Raw genomic sequence first — 19,053 nt, forward strand, 5'->3', positions numbered from 1 at the left:
CTTAAGGGTTCCATAAATTCACTCAGTCCCTGGATCAAGAAACAATAGGACCCCCTGTGTTGGTCCTCTGTCCGCCATCTTTTTATCTTCGTATCCTTATTGTCAAATTATGTATGTACTTGTTAGTTGTCTTTCTTCTCTTTTAATATTTAAGTTTCCTTAGAGACAAAGCTTGTCTGTTTTCTAGCTGTTGAAACCCATGTGCTTAGAATAATGCCTAGCATATACCTGGGTGTTTAATAAATATTTGTTGGAAGAATGAAAGGAATGAACAAATACAATATTAGATATACCTGCTTACTAAGGAGCTAAGTGGAGAATTTTTTTCTACTGATAGATCATCCTTTATAAATGATGTTGCTTCATCTGGGAAATAATCTATTTAACCATGGGAGGCAGATTTCTAATATGTAAAATTTTAATGTATACCTTTGATAGGTCTGTTGCTTAGAATCTTCAGGGATCTATAAAAAACACCAGCATCTCTCTTAAGAATTAGATTGCGTCATTACCTAGCTGACCTTGGGGTCAGGGTTTTGATTTTTTCCAGTGCTTCTACTGTCCTCAGTTACAGTACGCTGCAACTGTAGGAGCCTAGGCAATTGCTTTGGAATTACGGTCTGCCCTGCTGTTCTCAGTTCCACCCAGGGGTTGGCTACAGGCCAGTCTTTAAAGACCTAAAGTTTTACAAAAGCTATTGCAGCTATTTCTAGGCCTTGAATAAGACCTTTAGTGAGGGTGTACCAGAAGTCTAAGAATAACATTCTGAAGGACCTTTGAGCTAAAAATGCTGACTGATAATCAGTTGAAATCTGTATTAGACCAAGAAGGATGCTGAAAGAAACAGATAATAAAATTCAGAAAAATGGAACTACAGAAGATATTTTAAGAAATGAGAGGGGGAAAAAGTGAACATTAAATTTTGTTATACAGAAATGTGTGCTGTGTGCTTAGTCGCTCAGTCAGGTCCAGCTCTGCAACGCCATGGACTGCAGCCCACCAGGCTTCTCTGTCCATGGGGATTCTCCAGGCAAGAATATTGGAGTGGGTTGCCATGCCCTCCTTCAGGGGATCTTCCCAACCCAGGGATCCAGCCCAGACCTCCCACATTGCAGGCACATTCTTTACTGTCTGAGCCACCAGAGAAGAGTCATGACTAATGAGTATAGTATTAGTGATAGTGATATACTTGTGTTTTGATGGAAAACCACATATTCTAGAGAAAAACTATTCATGATAAACAGCCTGAGTCATTGCTTCTAGTATTTAATTAAAAGTGTCCAGAAGTCTCCATAAAATCTACGCAGAAATACTTTTTACCTCTTTGTTATTATATGGGCATTGCTGCCTTTCCTCAGAAACAAATATACTCAAGATAATAAAAATTGATACATTGAGTCTATTTAACTACATTTTATGATCTTTAAAAAGATGCCTCTGTAGTATGAATTGGGCTTCCCTGATAGCTCAGTTGGTAAAGAATCCACCTGCAATGCAGGATGTTCCAAATGTTAATCCATAAATCAATTGCTGGAACACATCTTACGGAAACAAGTTAAATGATAGTTTCTCAGAACATCCCGTAGAAGCCTGTCTAACTAGATGTGGTTAAAATACCAATGATACAAAGCCACATTAAACATAATCAGATCCGATCAGTCGTGTCCAACTCTTTGTGACCCCATGAATCGCAGCACGCCAGGCCTCCCTGTCCATCACTAACTCCCAGAGTTCACTGAGACTCACGTCCATCGAGTCAGTGATGCCATCCAGCCATCTCATCCTCTGTCTTCCCCTTCTCCTCCTGCCCCAATCCCTCCCAGAATCAGAGTCTTTTCCAATGAGTCAACTCTTCGCATGAGGTGGCCAAAGTACTGGAGTTTCAGCTTTAGCATCATTCCTTCCAAAGAAATCCCAGGGCTGTTCTCCTTCAGAATGGACTGGTTGGATCTCCTTGCAGTCCAAGGCACTCTCAAGAGTCTTCTCCAACACCACAGTTCAAAAGCATCAATTCTTCAGCGCTCAGCTTTCTTCACAGTCCAACTCTCACATCCATACGTGACCACAGGAAAAACCATAGCCTTGACTAGACAAACCTTTGTTGGCAAAGTAATGTCTCTGCTTTTGAATATGCTATCTAGGTTGGTCATAACTTTTCTTCCAAGGAGTAAGTGTCTTTTAATTTCATGGCTGCAGTCACCATCTGCAGTGGTTTTGGAGCCCAGAAAAACAAAGTCTGACACTGTTTCCACTGTTTCCCTATCTATTTCCCATGAAGTGATGGGACCAGCTGCCATGATCTTTGTTTTCTGAATGTTGAGCTTTAAGCCAACTTTTTCACTCTCCACTTTCACTTTCATCAAGAGGCTTTTGAGTTCCTCTTCACTTTCTGCCATAAGGGTGGTGTAATAATAGCCCTTTTTAAATTCAAAATAATAATTACCAGGCACTGAACAAAGTGATGTACGTACATACCCTTACTTAAATTCTTAAAGCACTTTAAGATATGTATTGTGCCTCTTTTACAATGAAAGATACCTGAGGAAAAAAATATTCAAAAGCTTGCTTGAGTCACATAGTTAGCAGTACAGTCAGGATTTGATGGCACCCCACTCCAGCACTCTTGCCTGGAAAATCCCATGGACGGAGGAGCCTAGTAGGCTGCAGTCCATGGGGTCACGAAGAGTCGGACACGACTGAGCAACTTCACTTTCATTTTTCACTTTCATGCATTGGAGAAGGAAATGGCAACCCACTCCAGTGTTCTTGCCTGGAGAATCCCAGGGATGGCGGAGCGTGGTGGGCTGCTGTCTGTGGGGTAGCACAGAGTCGGACACGACTGAAGTGACTTAGCAGCAGCAGTAGCAGCAGGATTTGAATTCAGATCCAGCTGGCTCAAAAATGTTTACTCGTTATGATTGGTTATCCTACCTTTATATGTAAAAAATATTTATATTCTTTATTTATATACAAAATAGTATGGCAAATTTTCTATCATTCACACCATACATTTTAGCAGAACTGAGGATATGTATTAACTATGAGATATGATTTATCCTAAGTGCCTTAGGGTTATCATATCCTAAGAGGTATGGATATATTACCAGAGGGGCAAAAAACAGCCTTCATATGCAACAGTTTAAGAACAATTATTTGTATGTCCAGGATTGTTTGGATTTGAGTTTTATTTTTAATTACTGATATAGATTCCTAAAGTGTATTTGGGGTATATTTAATTTTTTTTATTATACAATCAATAACAGTTCACAGAAGAAAAGCTTGGCCAGGCAGAGAAGACAGAATTGGATGCTCACTTAGAGAACCTCCTTAGCAAAGCTGAATGTACCAAAATATGGACAGAAAAAATAATGAAACAAACTGAAGTGTTATTGCAGCCAAATCCAAGTAAGAAACTTTTTACCTTTTGTCTACATTATTGACTAATCTTATTAAAAGATACTGTTAATAGGTTTTTTAATGTGTTTTTTAAGAAGTTTTAATGGCTATTGGGAAACATTTTCCAGTTATGGCTTTGAGGTCTATGTTATTTTGTATGTGTGTTTTTGGTAAAGAGGGTGATAAACACTTCATTGGGTATCCTCTAAGAAATTGAGAGATAACGTTTTTAAGGCCTTTGGAGAATCCTATTGAAATTCCAGGCAGCAGCTTTGGAATTTTAAGAGTTATGAAAGCCTGTGAGATAATCCTCCTTCCTCATCCAGGGGAGAACTACCCCTATATAATTAAGGGAAAATTACATAGAAACTTAAGCAGTTACCAACTATTAATGTTTAAGTTTTATGTTTTTACACAAGTTACTCCATTTGATTTTCAGACATCTCCATAAGACTTTTCAGATCACCTAACTCAATAACCTGGCAAATAAGGTGCACAATGATTGTTTTAGTTGAAACTCACAAGTTAGCATTTTGTTCAATGTAGCATAACTAATTAAAAGTAGAACTTGAACTAGAACCAGGTATATTGACGGGGAGCTTTACAGATCAAAACTAAAGGACAAAATCAACAGCAACAGTTCCTGCCTTCCTTTTCCCTTTCCCCAGTGTTATTGTGACCATGTCGTGAAATGCCATAAACTTTCTTTCAGATACTACCTCCAAGCTTTAAACTTTCTGCTGTTATATAAACCTCAAGCACTATATTGCTCAGACTCTTTGCGACTCCATGGACTGCCCACTAGGCTCCTCTATCCATGGAATTTCCCTGCAAGTATACTGGAGTGGATTGCCATCTCCCTCTCCAGGGCATATTCCAGACCCAGGGAATGAACTCACATCTCCTGCATTGCAGGTGGATTCTATAATGCGGAGCCACTGGGGAAGCCCAAGCACTATACTAAATATTAATACTGTGCCATTTTAATTAAATTGTGGTGACTTTAAAGTAGTCCTTTTACTCTTTGAGGCCTATTGTCTTTAGACACTGTGTGTTATTATATCTTCCTCATTTAAGGCTGCTACTGCTAAGTTGCGTCAGTCGTGTCCAACTCTGTGCGACCCCATAGACGGCAGCCCACCAGGCTCCATGGCACCTAGAAAAAAAACGAAAGCAGTAGACGTTTTTCCTCTTGTTTTTTGCTCTAGCCATAGTTCCTCCAATACATAGTCTATCCTACAGCATGTTTTTGTGGTTGGCAAATAATGTCACCAACAGTGTTGGAAAGGATGTCAGTAGAAAGAATTACTGTAGCTCACATAATTTTATTTCAGTGTTTAGTAACAGTTGTTTTTGTGTTTTATTTTGTGCTCTCATTATAAAGTTACACAGATTTTCAGTGGTTAGACTGAATCTTTTTTTTGTAAGCCCTGTTATTTTTAGTGTATGATTTTCCAGAACCTAGGATTTTTCAGAAGCGTACATTGCATTATAGTGGAATTGCCTGCATTTCTTGTTAAGATTTTATTAGGACTTTTTGATACCCTAAATGAAATGTTTATTTAAAATACACCAGTTTTTTTTTTTTTAAACTGAATGAAATCAACATGGGATTTGGCTTTAAACTTTTGACCAAGTGGGTAAACAGGTGGCAAAGATATGAATCACTCTCACAGTCAGAAAAGGAAATTCTCAGATTTCGTTAACATTTTCTAAGGGGTTTTGTTTTCAACTGACTCATTTTGGTTTTAACTAATTTAAAGGTTTTTAAATTCTTACTTAAAAACTCTTCTGATGCTGCACCAGAGTCTACCACAAATCCAAGTATTGTTCCAACAGCATATTTTGTTTATTAAAATGAACACTTTTGCCAATTTCTGAAGTATTTCTGTTACTGGTTCAACTTATTTTTGAAATTTTCAGTGCACTGTGTGAAACTTGTGGAGGAATTATGTGAGGTGCTTAGAAGGAACCTATGTAACTTCTTTTGGGATCATAATTTTAATTTATATTTAAGCATTTTTTTCTGGAAACTTTTACTTTCTTATTTGTCTCTGAAATATCTCACTGTGGTAGCAATGTAAATGTGAATTTCTTAAATATGATAACCAAGAGTTTACTCAGATTTTAATGATTTTTTTTTCTTTTCATTTATGATAACTCCTATTACTGCTCTTAACCTTTTGTGTTTTAAACTTATTTTTAATGATAAAATCTTTTGAATGAATACATGCTCAGATATTTATATACTTTAAACATAATTAAATAAAATTAAGCCAAAAAATCATATTGCTGATCTCTGTAGACTATTCTAAGTCTGGACTATTCCACTCCTTAAACTCCCAATATTTAACCTCTAAGAGGGAAATTGAGCATATAAGCAAACTAAAGCACAGTAACAGTGGCAGAAGTATACAACTCTTCAATTTCTCTAGGGACCTTATATCCATATTTTTATAGCTGGAAATCCCTGATTTTAAAATTGTAAACACATATTCAAAAAGTAAAAGTTAGACACTATATGAATGGGTCTAAGGCAGCTTCACTAGATATGAAGTGAGTACCAGCCCTTTCTGAAACTTAAAATCCCTTAAAATATTTATAATACTCTTGAAAAATGAAAGTGTTAGTCACTCAGTCATGTTTGACTCTCTGCAACCCTGTGGATTATAGCCCGCCAGGCTTCTCTATCCATGGGATTGCCCAGGCAAGAGTACTGGAGTGGGTTGCCATTTCCTTCTCCAGGGGATCTTCCTGACCTAGGAATTGAACCCAGGTTTACTGCATTGTAAGCAGATTCTTTACTGTCTGAGCTACCAGGGAAATGCACTTCATTTTAAAATGTTTTTGTGCCAAGATATTTTATCATATTTTTAAAATGTAAGTTTCTTAGAGTTATATAATATTCTAAAACGCAAATGAAAAAGTATATATTAAGATACGTACTTGAAAGCATACTAATTTCTTATTTATTTTACAAAGTGATAAATGGCTAGCAGGGGAACAAGAGTCTTTCAAATAGCTTTTTGAAATCATTGGTAATTTAAACTTTTTTTCTAGATGCCAGGATAGAAGAATTTGTTTATGAGAAACTGGATAGAAAAGCTCCAAGTCGTATAAACAACCCAGAACTTTTGGGACAATATATGATTGATGCAGGGACTGAGTTTGGCCCTGGAACAGCATATGGTAAGTGAAAGGCAAATGTCTGCTAAGAGATATCTTTACTTTTAGATCTTTACTTACTTAGAGACATCATTAACATTTACCTAGTATTAGTAGAATCAGTTTTAACTTCAAATATTTTGTGTTAAAATTTTAGATGAAGTGATAAACATAACCACCAAATATATACAGTATGACTTAATATATTTAAGCATATATTCTGAGAATTCACATTATCTTTTTAGGTCTAAATAGGTATTCCCATTGAATCTTACAACTCCTTTGTTATACTTCTTGAGATATATTGCAGTTTCTGTTTGTGTCTCCTCGAGTTGATTTTTCTTTTTAAAGCTTTCCTGAGAACTTATTTCTATAATGTGCATGGCACAAACTAAGTGTTTGAACTAGTGCTTGTATTACACAAGTAATGTCAATACCACAAAAATGTTAACAGTGGTTATATCTGAATGCTTGTTAAGACTTCTGCGAGAAATTGGTCTTTATTTGGATTGTGAAACGATAGGTAAATTAAGTGATTTTCTACATACATAGTCCTGATTTATGCATGCATGTGTGCTGAGTCACTTCAGTCGTATCTGACTCTGTGCGACCCTATAGACCGTAGCCCACCAGACTCCTCTGTCCATAGAATTCTCCAGATGAGAATACCCCAGTGGGCCGCCAAGCTCTCCTCCAGGGGATCTTCCTGACTCAGGAATAGAACCTGTCTCACGTCTCCTGCATTGGCAGGCAGGTTCTTTACCACTAGCACCTCCTGGGAAAGCCACCTGATTTATAATAGCACATAAATTCTGAGACTAAATGAACTTAGTTTCAGTAGTCCTTATGTCAGAAGGACCTGAGTAATGAATGCTGGTAATCCATTAACTAGCTTGTAGATATACAACTTTGAAACTTTTTTACACTGTGTTCTTCAAAATACAGTTCTTTCAGAAGTCTGAAAATGCTTTAAATTTCTGTAGTTTTACTTCTAAATTTTAACTGTAAATTTCAGGAAAACTTTATATATTGATCAGATTTGTAATTGCCTTCTTATGCCAAACTCAGTTAGGTGCAGGGGTCATAAAGGTACATGAATGACCCAGCTGTTTCCTTCACCAAGCTGAAGGTCTAGTAGAGCAAAAACATTCAAAAGCCTTCTAAATTTTTTTCTTTTTTAACCTGCTTAACCTGTTTATACCTCTAATAATTCCACTGAATGTACCCTGATTATTGGAATTGGGCTTTGTGAATCTATTAGTAATTAATAATAGCTAGCAATTGAAACAGAGAAGGCAATGGCACCCCACTCCAGTACTCTTGCCTGGAAAATCCCATGGGCCGAGGAGCCTGGTAGGCTGCAGTCCATGGGGTCTCGAAGAGTCAGACACGACTGAGCGACTTAACTTTCACTTTTCACTTTCATGCATTGGAGAAGGAAATGGCAACCCATTCCAGTGTTCTTGCCTGGAGAATCCCAAGGACGGGGGAGCCTGGTTGGCTGCTGTCTATGGAGTCGCACAGAGTTGGACACGACTGAAGCAACTTAGCAGCAGCAGCAGCAGCAATTGAATACTCCAGGAATTGGGCTAAGCACTGTATAAATATTATTTTAGTAAATCCTCACTTAAATCCTACTTGTAAATTTTGTTATCTCTGTGTAAGAACAAGGAAACTGAATCTTAGACAGGTTACATAGTTCATCTATGATCACACAGAGCTAGTAATTCAAATGTAGATCTATATCCAGAAATTGAGCTCTTAACTACAAGTTATATTATTACCTTCCTTACAAATTAGATCTAATGTCATCCGAACATAAAGGAATTAAGATCCACAGAACTAAAGCTTATTAGAGGTAGATTAGTCCTACTTCCATTAGAACCTATCTTGAGGTTCTCTTTTTCTCTATTTTCCACTGAATTTGTCCTATTTAAATACTAGGTGGTGTGTGCTGCTGAACAGATTTTTTTTTTTTAACTTAAGATACAAATGTATACTATTATTTATAGACACTTGAAATAAGTACATAAATACAGGAACAGAAGAATTTTTACCTGGTCTACTTATTAACATATTTTAAGAATTATACTTTTATAAGCATATCTGTACTATTTGAGCTTTGACTATAAATATTTTTAAGTGTATCTGTCCTCTTTTGTCCCGTTGGTAGAGTTAGTACAATTAACTATGATATGATAAAGAATTTATCTTTGTCATTTTCACTTACATATTTATAATCTTAAATTTACTTTCAAAATAAAACTATCTTTTATGTGTGTGTGTGTTCAGTCGCTCAGTCATGTCTGACTCTTTGTGACCCCATGAACTGTAGCCCACCAGACTCCTTCTGTCCATGGAATTTTCCAGGCAAGAATCATGGAGCAGGTTGCCATTTCCTACTCCAGTGGATCTTCCTGACCCAGAGTTTGAACACGCATCTCTTACATCCCCTGTACTGGCAGGTGGATGCTTTACCACTGCATCACCTGGGAAGCCCAAAACTATCTTACCTACAATTAATTTTATTTGATTTTTACTTGAGTAAACAAGTAACAACTAACTTTAAGGCAGATCAAATAGCTAATTTATCTTAACATGATTTTCTGACATTACCAGACAGTGTTTTTAAAAAAAAACAAAAAACTTTTTTTCCTTTGCAGGTAACGCCCTTATTAAATGTGGAGAAACACAAAAACGAATTGGAACAGCAGACAGAGAGCTGATTCAAACTTCAGCCTTAAATTTTCTCACTCCGTTAAGAAACTTTATAGAAGGCGATTACAAAACAATTGCTGTGAGTTGGAAAATGTTCATTTTTTTAGTAAAACAATTTAGGTATATACTTACAGGTTAAAAACTTGTAGTTTTTAATGAGCAGTTGCACTCTTAATGACTTTGTAGATATAGCAGATTAGAAGAATTAAATAATCAGAAGAACTAAACAATCTAGCAAGATGTATAATGCAACAGAATATAAAACTAACCAAAATAGAGGATTATTAATGATACAGACTCCACTTCTATGTCCCTGTAGTGTTATTGAGATGTCTTTACATCCATTTTTGTTCATTATCAGCCCTGAAATCTATAAACAAATTCCTGTAATGATTATTAAAATGTGGCACAAATTATTGTCATAGTATAGCCATACATTTAAACTGGGAGCCAGAATCATAATGACTAGAAGCTATATTTCTGGCTATTAGACTTCCTGTCTTTTTGTATCCGTAGAAGTCTACCATCTTCTTTTAACACAGGTGTGTTTTATTTCTTAAATATAAGAAAAAAAAAAAATCACTTCCCAAACCTAATCTATTAGTCTATTATTTTTTTAGTTTAAGTTGTGTTTTAAATGATGGAGAGTAGTGTCCTAGGTGAATATTTTTTCCCAAGATTTTTATTGTAAATACTCCTTCAAACTTAATTTTCATATTTCTTATTATAGAAACTTAGTATGTTTACATTGAATCTGTGTATAAAAAGTGTTTGGCCTGAAACAAAGGAAAAATCATAAAGATGAAATATGATTGAAAAGGTATTATATTGTCAACAGGATGAAATTTGATATGTGGAATCTAAGAATTAACAAAGCAAACAGTAAAATCTTATAAACTAGTATATTATGAAGAAGCTTAACATTCCCCTGAGGAATTCTAAGATACCATACTAACATTTATTCATGATTCATTCTAAATAAATGTGAAATTCTGTTTTCGGAGTAGCAGGGTTGCTTGTGGTGCTGCAGCACGGGGTTGCAAGGAGCCTTGCCCTAGGGCCTCTACCTTCTTCACCTTAGGTACTTCCTAGATTATCTGTAACAGGCTGAAACAGTTTCTCAAGCTGAGCACTACTAACATTTTAGTTCGAGTAATTCTTTGTTGTAAGAACTGTACTACGTTGTAAGATATGTAGCTGCGTCTCTGGCTTCTACCCAGTGGATGCCAGTAACATCCATCCCCAAATTATGACAACCAGGAAGATATTGCCAAGCATTCCTCAACAAAGAGCAAAATCACAGAATATTAAAACTAATATTCCTTTGTTTCTACCATCACCTGCCATCTTTCCCAGATCTAGAATGTCTCTATCGTTTTTAAATTGCAGATAGTGAGAAAATGGAGTCTGACACCTGAAAGGTCACTTAATGGCTAATTTTGTAATCATAGATGTTTGTTCATCAGATGATTGTTTAATGGGAGAATAGTACTTTAAATGTGTGTGCTCTTAGTGGATTTTTAACAGCATTAGGCTTTATTTTCTTTCCTATATTTATAGAAAGAGAGGAAACTATTACAAAATAAGAGACTGGATTTGGATGCTGCAAAAACAAGACTAAAAAAAGCAAAAGCTGCGGAAACTAGAGCATCAGTAAGTACTGTTTTGTTTTGTTTTTAAATAAAAAAATATTTTAGGTTAATAACTTTTAAGTCTTGTAGAAGATTTCACTTATATATTATGCAAGTTACAGTCTATCATTAAGACTAGAATAGGACTTTAGGATATTATTTTTGTATTTTTTAAACTTTTCAGGACTTTTCAGGACTTAATACATTAAATCAGTGACAATAATCATATTAAGAGATGTCAGTATTCTTACTTTAGCAATCCACTTATTGCTAAAAAAAAATAAAAATTATAAGAGCTTCTAAAAAGCTGTGTCATATTTTGCAGATAACCTCAATGGTAATGGAAAATAAGTCTTTTGGAGATTTATTATATTTGAAAGAGAAAAATAGATAGTAATTAAGATGAGAATGAGTCAAGTTTGCGAATGCTTATGTGTACCTTAAAAATTAGATATGACTGCCTTTCCACATGTGATTCAAACTGACTAAAGGAATTGTCACCAAGAATAGTTCCAAAAACATTCAGACGGTGGCAGCATGGACTCCCAGGTGGCTGATTTGAAGGAGAGGAATCCCATTTAGATAAATAAGTTCTGGTATATTTTTTATAAAACCAACTTCTGAGTGGTCTTTTAGGACTGAATGGATATATGATAAATAAAGTAGTTCGGTGATTTTATATATATATGTGAAGATATATAAGTAGATATATATGTAAAACTTTCTTTAAAGATTTTATTTATAAAGCCTCTAATTTAATATAGCTTAAGTCTCTTCCAAAGTTCAGAGAGATTAATCAGACTTGAATTAGAGCACAGTATAAACAAGTTTGAATTTATTAGATGAAGCTAACAAGTTCATTCTTAACAAGCAAAGGGATATGTTTTGTTAAGAGACGTGACATTCCCACCGCCTTCTGTTCCCAACTCACTACCACTACTGTCATCAAGAGTCACTGCCTTAGGAGCATATTACCAAGGTGCTGGTGGAAGTCTGTTGTGGCTCTCTTATTGTGGAAAAAACTTGGTTTAGAGTGAAATTTAAAACTAGTGACTTGGTGTTGGAGAATGATGTCTTATGAGATTTACCCCAGCAGTTTGTATGAGCAGAATAAATTATTTTCTTCTAGACAGTTGCCCTTTAAAGATTCTTAATTAGCTACTGCTGGAGAATTATCTTTGACAAGACGTTAATTTCAAAATCACTGGCTAGTTCACCTCAGAATTACAGGACCTCATCATAAAGAATAGCCTAACTTCCCTGAACAAGCTTTTTGTAGATCAGAATTTTAAATACCAGAGATGGCAAGAGACTCTAAAATAGGATATTAATCTCTAAAGTTGCTAATAATAAACTTAGTAAAATATGAATTGGTTTTTAAGATACTAATTTCATAATCAGAAAAAACGTTAAATAAGGATTTTTTGGATTTAAATGTTTGAACAGAATATCTTTATTTGAAATGCCTTTATGTGCCTAGTGATGATGGAAAAACTATTGTCAAATGTCAGCACAAAACTTTCTTTAACAAGCACCATTACAAGATAACAGTAGTCTATTTTTCACTTGGAAAAGTTCCAGAAAATCATTGTTTCAACAGTACACAAGGTCCTATGATTACTCTAAATTATTTTACCACTGTTATTAAAATTTATATTTCCTTTTGATATATCCAGAAAAGATGTTGATAATATCTCTCTGCATTGTATTGTTGAGAAAAAAATTTTTTCGGAGAATTTAAATTTAAAAATAAGATTATACAAATGACTTTTTCAACAATTTCATTTGTACACAGCTTTTCTAGAATTTATATAATGCATGAAACAAAATTTAACTGTAGCTAAATATTAAAAATATTAGTCTAGACAAAAATTCCCATTTCCTGATTTTAGTTGTATTCTTTCCCTCTAGATAACCAACTTGCTTTTCTTCAAACTTTATTAGCAGTAAGTCTGAAATACTTTGGAAAGGAAAAGTCCTCTTAGTTTGTTATCACATAAAGCCTTGAGGCATGCCTGTATTTTGTGATATATTTTTTTCCTTTCCCTGTATTTCTCTTCCCTTTACTTGAAGAATAGAGAAAAAAATGAAACCACTAGGAGTTTGTTTTGCCTTTTTTTTTTTTTCTTTTCCTTCTTTGACACATTTCATGCTTCCTAGTTGGTGGCTGGGGCAGTTACTCTAACCTCAGACTTTCTTTGATTTTACTTCCTTGTATAAATTTCCTTAGATTGTTTTGTGACCAGTTTCTCTGTAAGTAAGGTTTGAGACCTGTGAATATCAGCACTATTTAAAAAATTTGTTTCCCAGTTCCTTGTGACCTATTTTTAAATTCTAGATTTACTTAATGCTAATTTTGTGCAAGTTGCTTTGCTGAGAAGGAGTTAGTATATAAACGGTGCAAAATCTCTGCTGCCCTCAGTTTTACAATCTAGCATAGTAGATTGAATTTTTTGGTGATTTAGCCTTATCAGTAAAATATTTACACCTGTATTCAATATTGTGACCTTACTAACCTATTTTATTAGTTAATATGTTGAAGAATGGTAAAGCAATATCAAAGACATTTCTCAAAAATACACCAATGAGCAGAAAAGAGAAAACCTCCCTGAATATTTTACAGTGAAAACAAGTACAGCTTTGAAAATAGTATAAAGAGGAGCAAAAACAAATAACTTCTGCATCTAAGTTATAAGGCACTGACATTATTAACCTAATCTTAGTCTGTATAAGCTTTTTAAAAAATCATTTTAGAGTATCGTTAATAGAAAAAAATCATCTGGTTTCAAAGCCCTCTGATATTGAGAGGTTTAGACGTCTGTCTGCTACTTTCGGGTATCCAAACATGATGGAAAATACATTATCACTAACATAATATAGCAAATATGTCCCTCTGTCCATCTAACCATTTCCACAGCAGTCCAGTTCACTTCATTCGCTTAGTCGTGTCCAACTCTTTGCAACCCCATGGACTGCAGCACACCAGGCTTCCCTGTCCATCACCAACTCCCGGAGCTTGCTCAAACTCATGACCATCAAGTCGGTGATGCCATCCAACCATCTTATCCTCTGTCGTCCCCTTCTCCTCCCTCCTTCAATCTTTCCTAGCATCAGGGTCTTTTCCAATGAGTCAGTTCTTCACATCAGGTGACTAAAGTAGTGGAGCTTCAGCTTCAGCATCAGTCCTTCCCATGAACATTCAGGGCTGATTCCTTTAGCTAAGATTGACTGGTTTGATCTCCTTGAAGTCTAAGGACTCTCAAGAGTCTTCTCCAACACCACAGTTGAAAAGCATGAATTCCACAATTTCTACAGAAGTCTGTGCCTTTAATCTAAAAACCAAGTGAATTTATAGAACCATCATATAATCTTAATTTTAATGTACACATATTAGAGTTTAAAGTTTTAAAAATACAAGGATTGACTTGCCTTTCGTATTTCTTCAGGGTATGCCAAGACCTGGCTGAGGCTGATTGAAAGAGAACGTGGTTGAAGGCATCATACACTAATAAAATAGGAATGATCTTTGAATAGGGAAATTGTGGGCAGACAGAAGGACTTTCATAGGTGAAAATTTGATAAAACTTTAGGTGATTGTGGCAGTTTTTAAAGTAATGCATCTTCCCCAAATAATTCCAATTTAAAATCAAGCATCAGCCATGTTTTTTTTATCTTTGAAGACTTGAATCTTTTGAAAAAAATTGAATAAGTATCATAACATGAAAGTATGTGTTCTAATTGCCAAATCCAGCTATACCAAATTCAGATTTTAGAGTCTGAATTTATACATAAATATATAGTGCCTTTTATTACACAATAAAAGATGTTAATTTTATGTTAATTGACATAGATATTAAAAGATATTAATTGACAAAGAAAACAAAATTTACTTAGTTGGATTTTTTTTTAAGTAGAAGACCATCTTATCAGCTCTTAATACTTGTTTGTGTGTTGTGCAGAAGTAACTTGTTTCACTTTGTTCACTGGTGTAATGTGTTCTTTGTCTCTTACCTATGCACTTAAGCAACTAAACTCAGCACGCCTTGAAGGAGATAACATTATGGTAAATTTCTCTTACATGCTCAACCTCCTGCATGTAAAATGGCTGAAGGTTTGTTGGCCTACTGTGTTTTCTACATCTTGAATAAAGTGCCTTCTCTTGCTATTATCTACATGTAAAAGTCTAAAGTAGTTGAAGCTGTGCATTCATTAGTCTAACAAAAAATACAGAGAATGCTAGCTGAAGTAATACTGGAACTTGAAGAACAGAAATTATGTGTTCTAGTTGACAAATTCAGCTACACCCAATTCAGATTCTAGAGTCTGAATTTATATATAAATATATATTGCCTTTTATACACAATAAAAGATGTTCATTTTTTATGTTGACTGACATAGATATTCAAAGATATTAATTGACAAAGAAAATTAACAAAATTTACTTGACTTAGAGAAAAGTATAAGGTATACAAATTTACTTTGCTTCACAGTACCTTCAGTGTTTAATTTTCACCCAAACTCAACACAGAATTAATTTCTTCTTTGTAATTCCAGGCCAAAACAAACCCTAGTAGTTTATGTATTTCTGTAGTGTTGAGGACTGTGCAAGCAAGCTCAGTCACTTCAGTTGTGTCTTAACTCTCTGTGACACCATGGACTGTAGCCTGCTGTCCATGGGATTCTCCAGGCAAGAGCACTGGAGTGGTGGGTTGCCATTTCCTCCTCCAGGGGATCTTTCTGACCCAGGGATCAAACACATGTCTCCTGCAGATCCTGCATTGCAGGAAGATTCTTAACTGCTGAGCCATGTGTTAATTCACTTAGGAGAGTTGCTGAATAGTGATAGCTTTGAATTAGTAATGAGAATTATTCTATAGTATCCTGTATATTTTATTGAGCTTGATTTGAGGAAATTTTTGAGATGTTAAGCATATTTAATTTTTTAGCAAGATAGAAATTAGTAAAATCTAAACATTGTCCCAAAACTCATAAATGTTAGCCAGTAAAGATTTATAGGTACAGTGTTTCTCATAATACTCCTGAGTGTATTACTGCCATAGAAGTAGATGGAATCCACTGTTAAGTAGTAAATAATTGGCAGTTTTTATTTGTTAAATCAGTTGACTACTTTAACTTCATTAGCACTGTACTAAAAGGAGGGGGGAAAACGTGTAATAGAAAAGATTATTATACAGAATATGTAAAATGCATTTGTTTTTTAAACTACTCCAATTATTGAAGCCCTGGCTAAATTAGGGCTTTCCTTAGATAGCAAGAGAATGCATTCATTTATTTCCATTGTCCTATTTATATGTAGGTAAATGAGAAGTATGAGACTGTTTCACTCATTGGTACTTTAGTATATAAGTCATTTTAAACATTTTAAATCCTGCTGAACAGTTATCAAGACTTTGTTTCATTTATTAGGCATTTGTTTTACTACTTGTGTCATCTACTTATAAGATATGTTTAACTCTGGTAACTTTAAGTTCATCATATCTCAAGTTTATTTTGCCTCCCCTCATGGCTCTATCAACATTTTGTGTCCATTTATCCTTGCTTTATTTTAACTTCCTAAAATTGCAGAATTTTGAACCTAAGTGAGAAATTAGAAATCACATACTCTAAATGTCTCATTTTACTGATGAGAATACTAGAACTGAGAGGCATTAAATATTCCCAGTTTTGGAAACCTGTTATTAATTTAGAATTAGTATAAGACTCAAACATCAATACTATTAAACATAGAAGGCATACTTTCACAGTATATTAAGCTTTATTGATTTAACTATTACTGTTTAATCTGTTAATGTGACTCTGGAAAAAGTATGCCACGTGAATTAAAATATTTACATTTTTCTATACTAAGCTGTAGAAAATGTTAAATTCCAACTTTCTTTCATGCTCTATATTTTTCTCAATTTTTAATGCTGGCTAGATTTGGGCAGAGGAAGTGACAAAAGTAAGTAAATTATTAAACTACAGAATTATGAAACAAGAGTTTAAATGTCATTCTTTCAGTAAATCTATATTGGGCAACAACTATGGGGCCAATCACAGTCTTTGTTAGTATTGTCTTATAAAATCTGAAAATTATTATGGAAAGCTCAGATCTGTTTGGCTAGTAGTAGTTCCACGGAGCAGTATGACAGTGCTTCAGAGATGTTGTTTGTATACACACTCTGATAAATATGAGGAGTCTGTTATATTAAGTGTAGTCCTTACAGTGCCTTGCCAGAAGACAGTTCGTAAATACTTGGTTTATTCATATGATAATTTTGTGAATTATAGTTAACACTATGTATCTCCAGAGAAGTGAATATATCATGTCAAACAAATGAATTTTCAAGGTAACTGAAGCTTGTTTTCTCCAGCTCCAAAGCTAATTTTTCTGTCATTCTAGTTGAAAATATTCATAAAAAATTAAATACAGGTTAAAATATATTTAACTTTGCTTACAGTTAGGCTTATTATTATGAACATGCTTTATGTACTGTGCAACAATTGGATTCTTTGTTTTTGAAGTATGTTGTCTCCTCCCTCATTGTCATACTGTCACTTTTAAAAGTGACACTGTCTGTCCCTCAGTGTCAGACAGTGTGACACTGTCATACTGTCCATATTACCATTACTGCCCATCTCTCTACTTCTGCTACCATTTCTAATCTCTTGGTTAGGAAAGCAAATAAGCTAGTTTAAGGAATAAAATTATGACTCGTGCAGATTTATTTCAGGTGCTATTGAGGTCTTCAGAAGCATTTTTCATTTACTTCTCATGTTTAGAATCTGACCTTGAGATGAGGACAGTCCTGGGGATAGAGCCCGGGTGTTAATTGGACTTCTGACTATTAAATAGTTTTATAAACTTAAACTTATTTTCTGACTTTATAGGATTGCTGACTATGCAGTCTTGTTTCAGGCATAGGTTATGGAGCATGACTTGGAAATCCAGTGTGGAATTCTTGACTAATGACCATGCTCTCACTCCCTTTCATGGAATCCATTCATCAGCTTAGTTATGGTTACACCCTGGCCTCTCACCTCTTCCTGAACCTCTAGCATGAAAAGAGGACAGAATAACGTGGAAGAGAAAGTAGTTTGGTCAAGAAAGGGTCTCTTCCACTTTGATTAGCATACAGGTACATCAAAAAATTTTTACGGATTTGATCTTGCAGTCTCTACAAATTTGGGAAATGGCTGATATAATATCAAGAAACTCATGAAACAAATATTTACATTATTATGCTCGTATATGTTTAAAAAGTTTAAAATAACATCAAAATGAATTTCCAAAAATATTATCATTCTCACTTCTGTCATTTTTATAATTTAAAAATGTATAATTTTAAAACTTCATATTTCTGGAATATATTAAGGTTTAAGCCCCTAGAAAAAGTACATAATACTAACCAAGATTTCATAGCAAATGCCTTAGAAGCTTGACCAGAATTTCTGGCTTAAAATAATTAACCCAGTCCTGATATAACAAACCAACACACTCTTGGCCCTATTTCCAATTTATATCCTAAAAGAACTCTCTTTACTTCTCTCACCCAAGCTATGCTTTAGATCAGTTAGTCCAGTAACAGTAATTCTAAGCAGTAGAAGATCTTTTCCGTAGAACTCTATCCTAATTATAAAATTAAGTTGGAGAATGAGATCCTCCGGAGGACAGAATAAAAACTCTCAACTCATTGTCTTTGTCTAAACCCTTTTTCTGTGTCTTTTAATATGGATTATTTTCTTCCTAAGTAAATTGTTTGTGCTGAACTTAATTTCACTTACCTCAGCCTCTCCAATTAATTATTATAATCAATTAACATTTGTCAGAAGTAGAGATGGTTTGGGACATTAGACTGTTTGCAGCTACCCCAAACATACACAGCAACTTGTTCAAGAAACACGATTTGTTTCCTTCCTGTCATTTACCTTTTCTAAAATATAAAGTGTAGATTGTACAGAAGAATGACTTCCTAGGCTTTATAATATGGTGCTTTATTCACAAATAATTAAATTTTGTTAAAACATAGACTGATTCTTTGTCCTTACTAAGATCATTTCATAGTTTTTATTCAGTAGTTTTTAGCTTTAAAACATCATTTCCATTTCAGACTCAAGCTTCCTAATCACTTTTAATCTGCTA

At 34.6% G+C, this 19,053-nt stretch overlaps 1 protein-coding gene across 5 annotated transcripts in view; it reads left to right on the plus strand.

Moving 5' to 3' along the window:
• The window catches only part of SH3GLB1 (SH3 domain containing GRB2 like, endophilin B1), a 44,461-nt gene that overhangs the window by 8,695 nt on the left and 16,713 nt on the right, over window positions 1–19,053 (plus strand). The window contains exons 2-7 of one of the 5 annotated variants that reach the window (XM_086390956.1): window positions 3,264–3,405; window positions 6,457–6,585; window positions 9,225–9,358; window positions 10,840–10,932; window positions 14,935–15,021; window positions 16,849–16,872. In XM_086390956.1, coding sequence (XP_086247082.1) covers window positions 3,264–3,405; window positions 6,457–6,585; window positions 9,225–9,358; window positions 10,840–10,932; window positions 14,935–15,021; window positions 16,849–16,872 — 609 coding nt within the window. The remainder of the gene's footprint in view (window positions 1–3,263; window positions 3,406–6,456; window positions 6,586–9,224; window positions 9,359–10,839; window positions 10,933–14,934; window positions 15,022–16,848; window positions 16,873–19,053) is intronic. The other 4 variants (XM_086390957.1, XM_086390959.1, XM_086390958.1 and 1 more) reach the window with 4 other exon arrangements.

Source organism: Bos grunniens, chromosome 3 (assembly GCF_055505025.1).
Source record: "Bos grunniens cultivar Pamir isolate PY7600 chromosome 3, Bosgru_T2T1.0, whole genome shotgun sequence".
Classification (NCBI taxonomy): domain Eukaryota; kingdom Metazoa; phylum Chordata; class Mammalia; order Artiodactyla; family Bovidae; genus Bos; species Bos grunniens.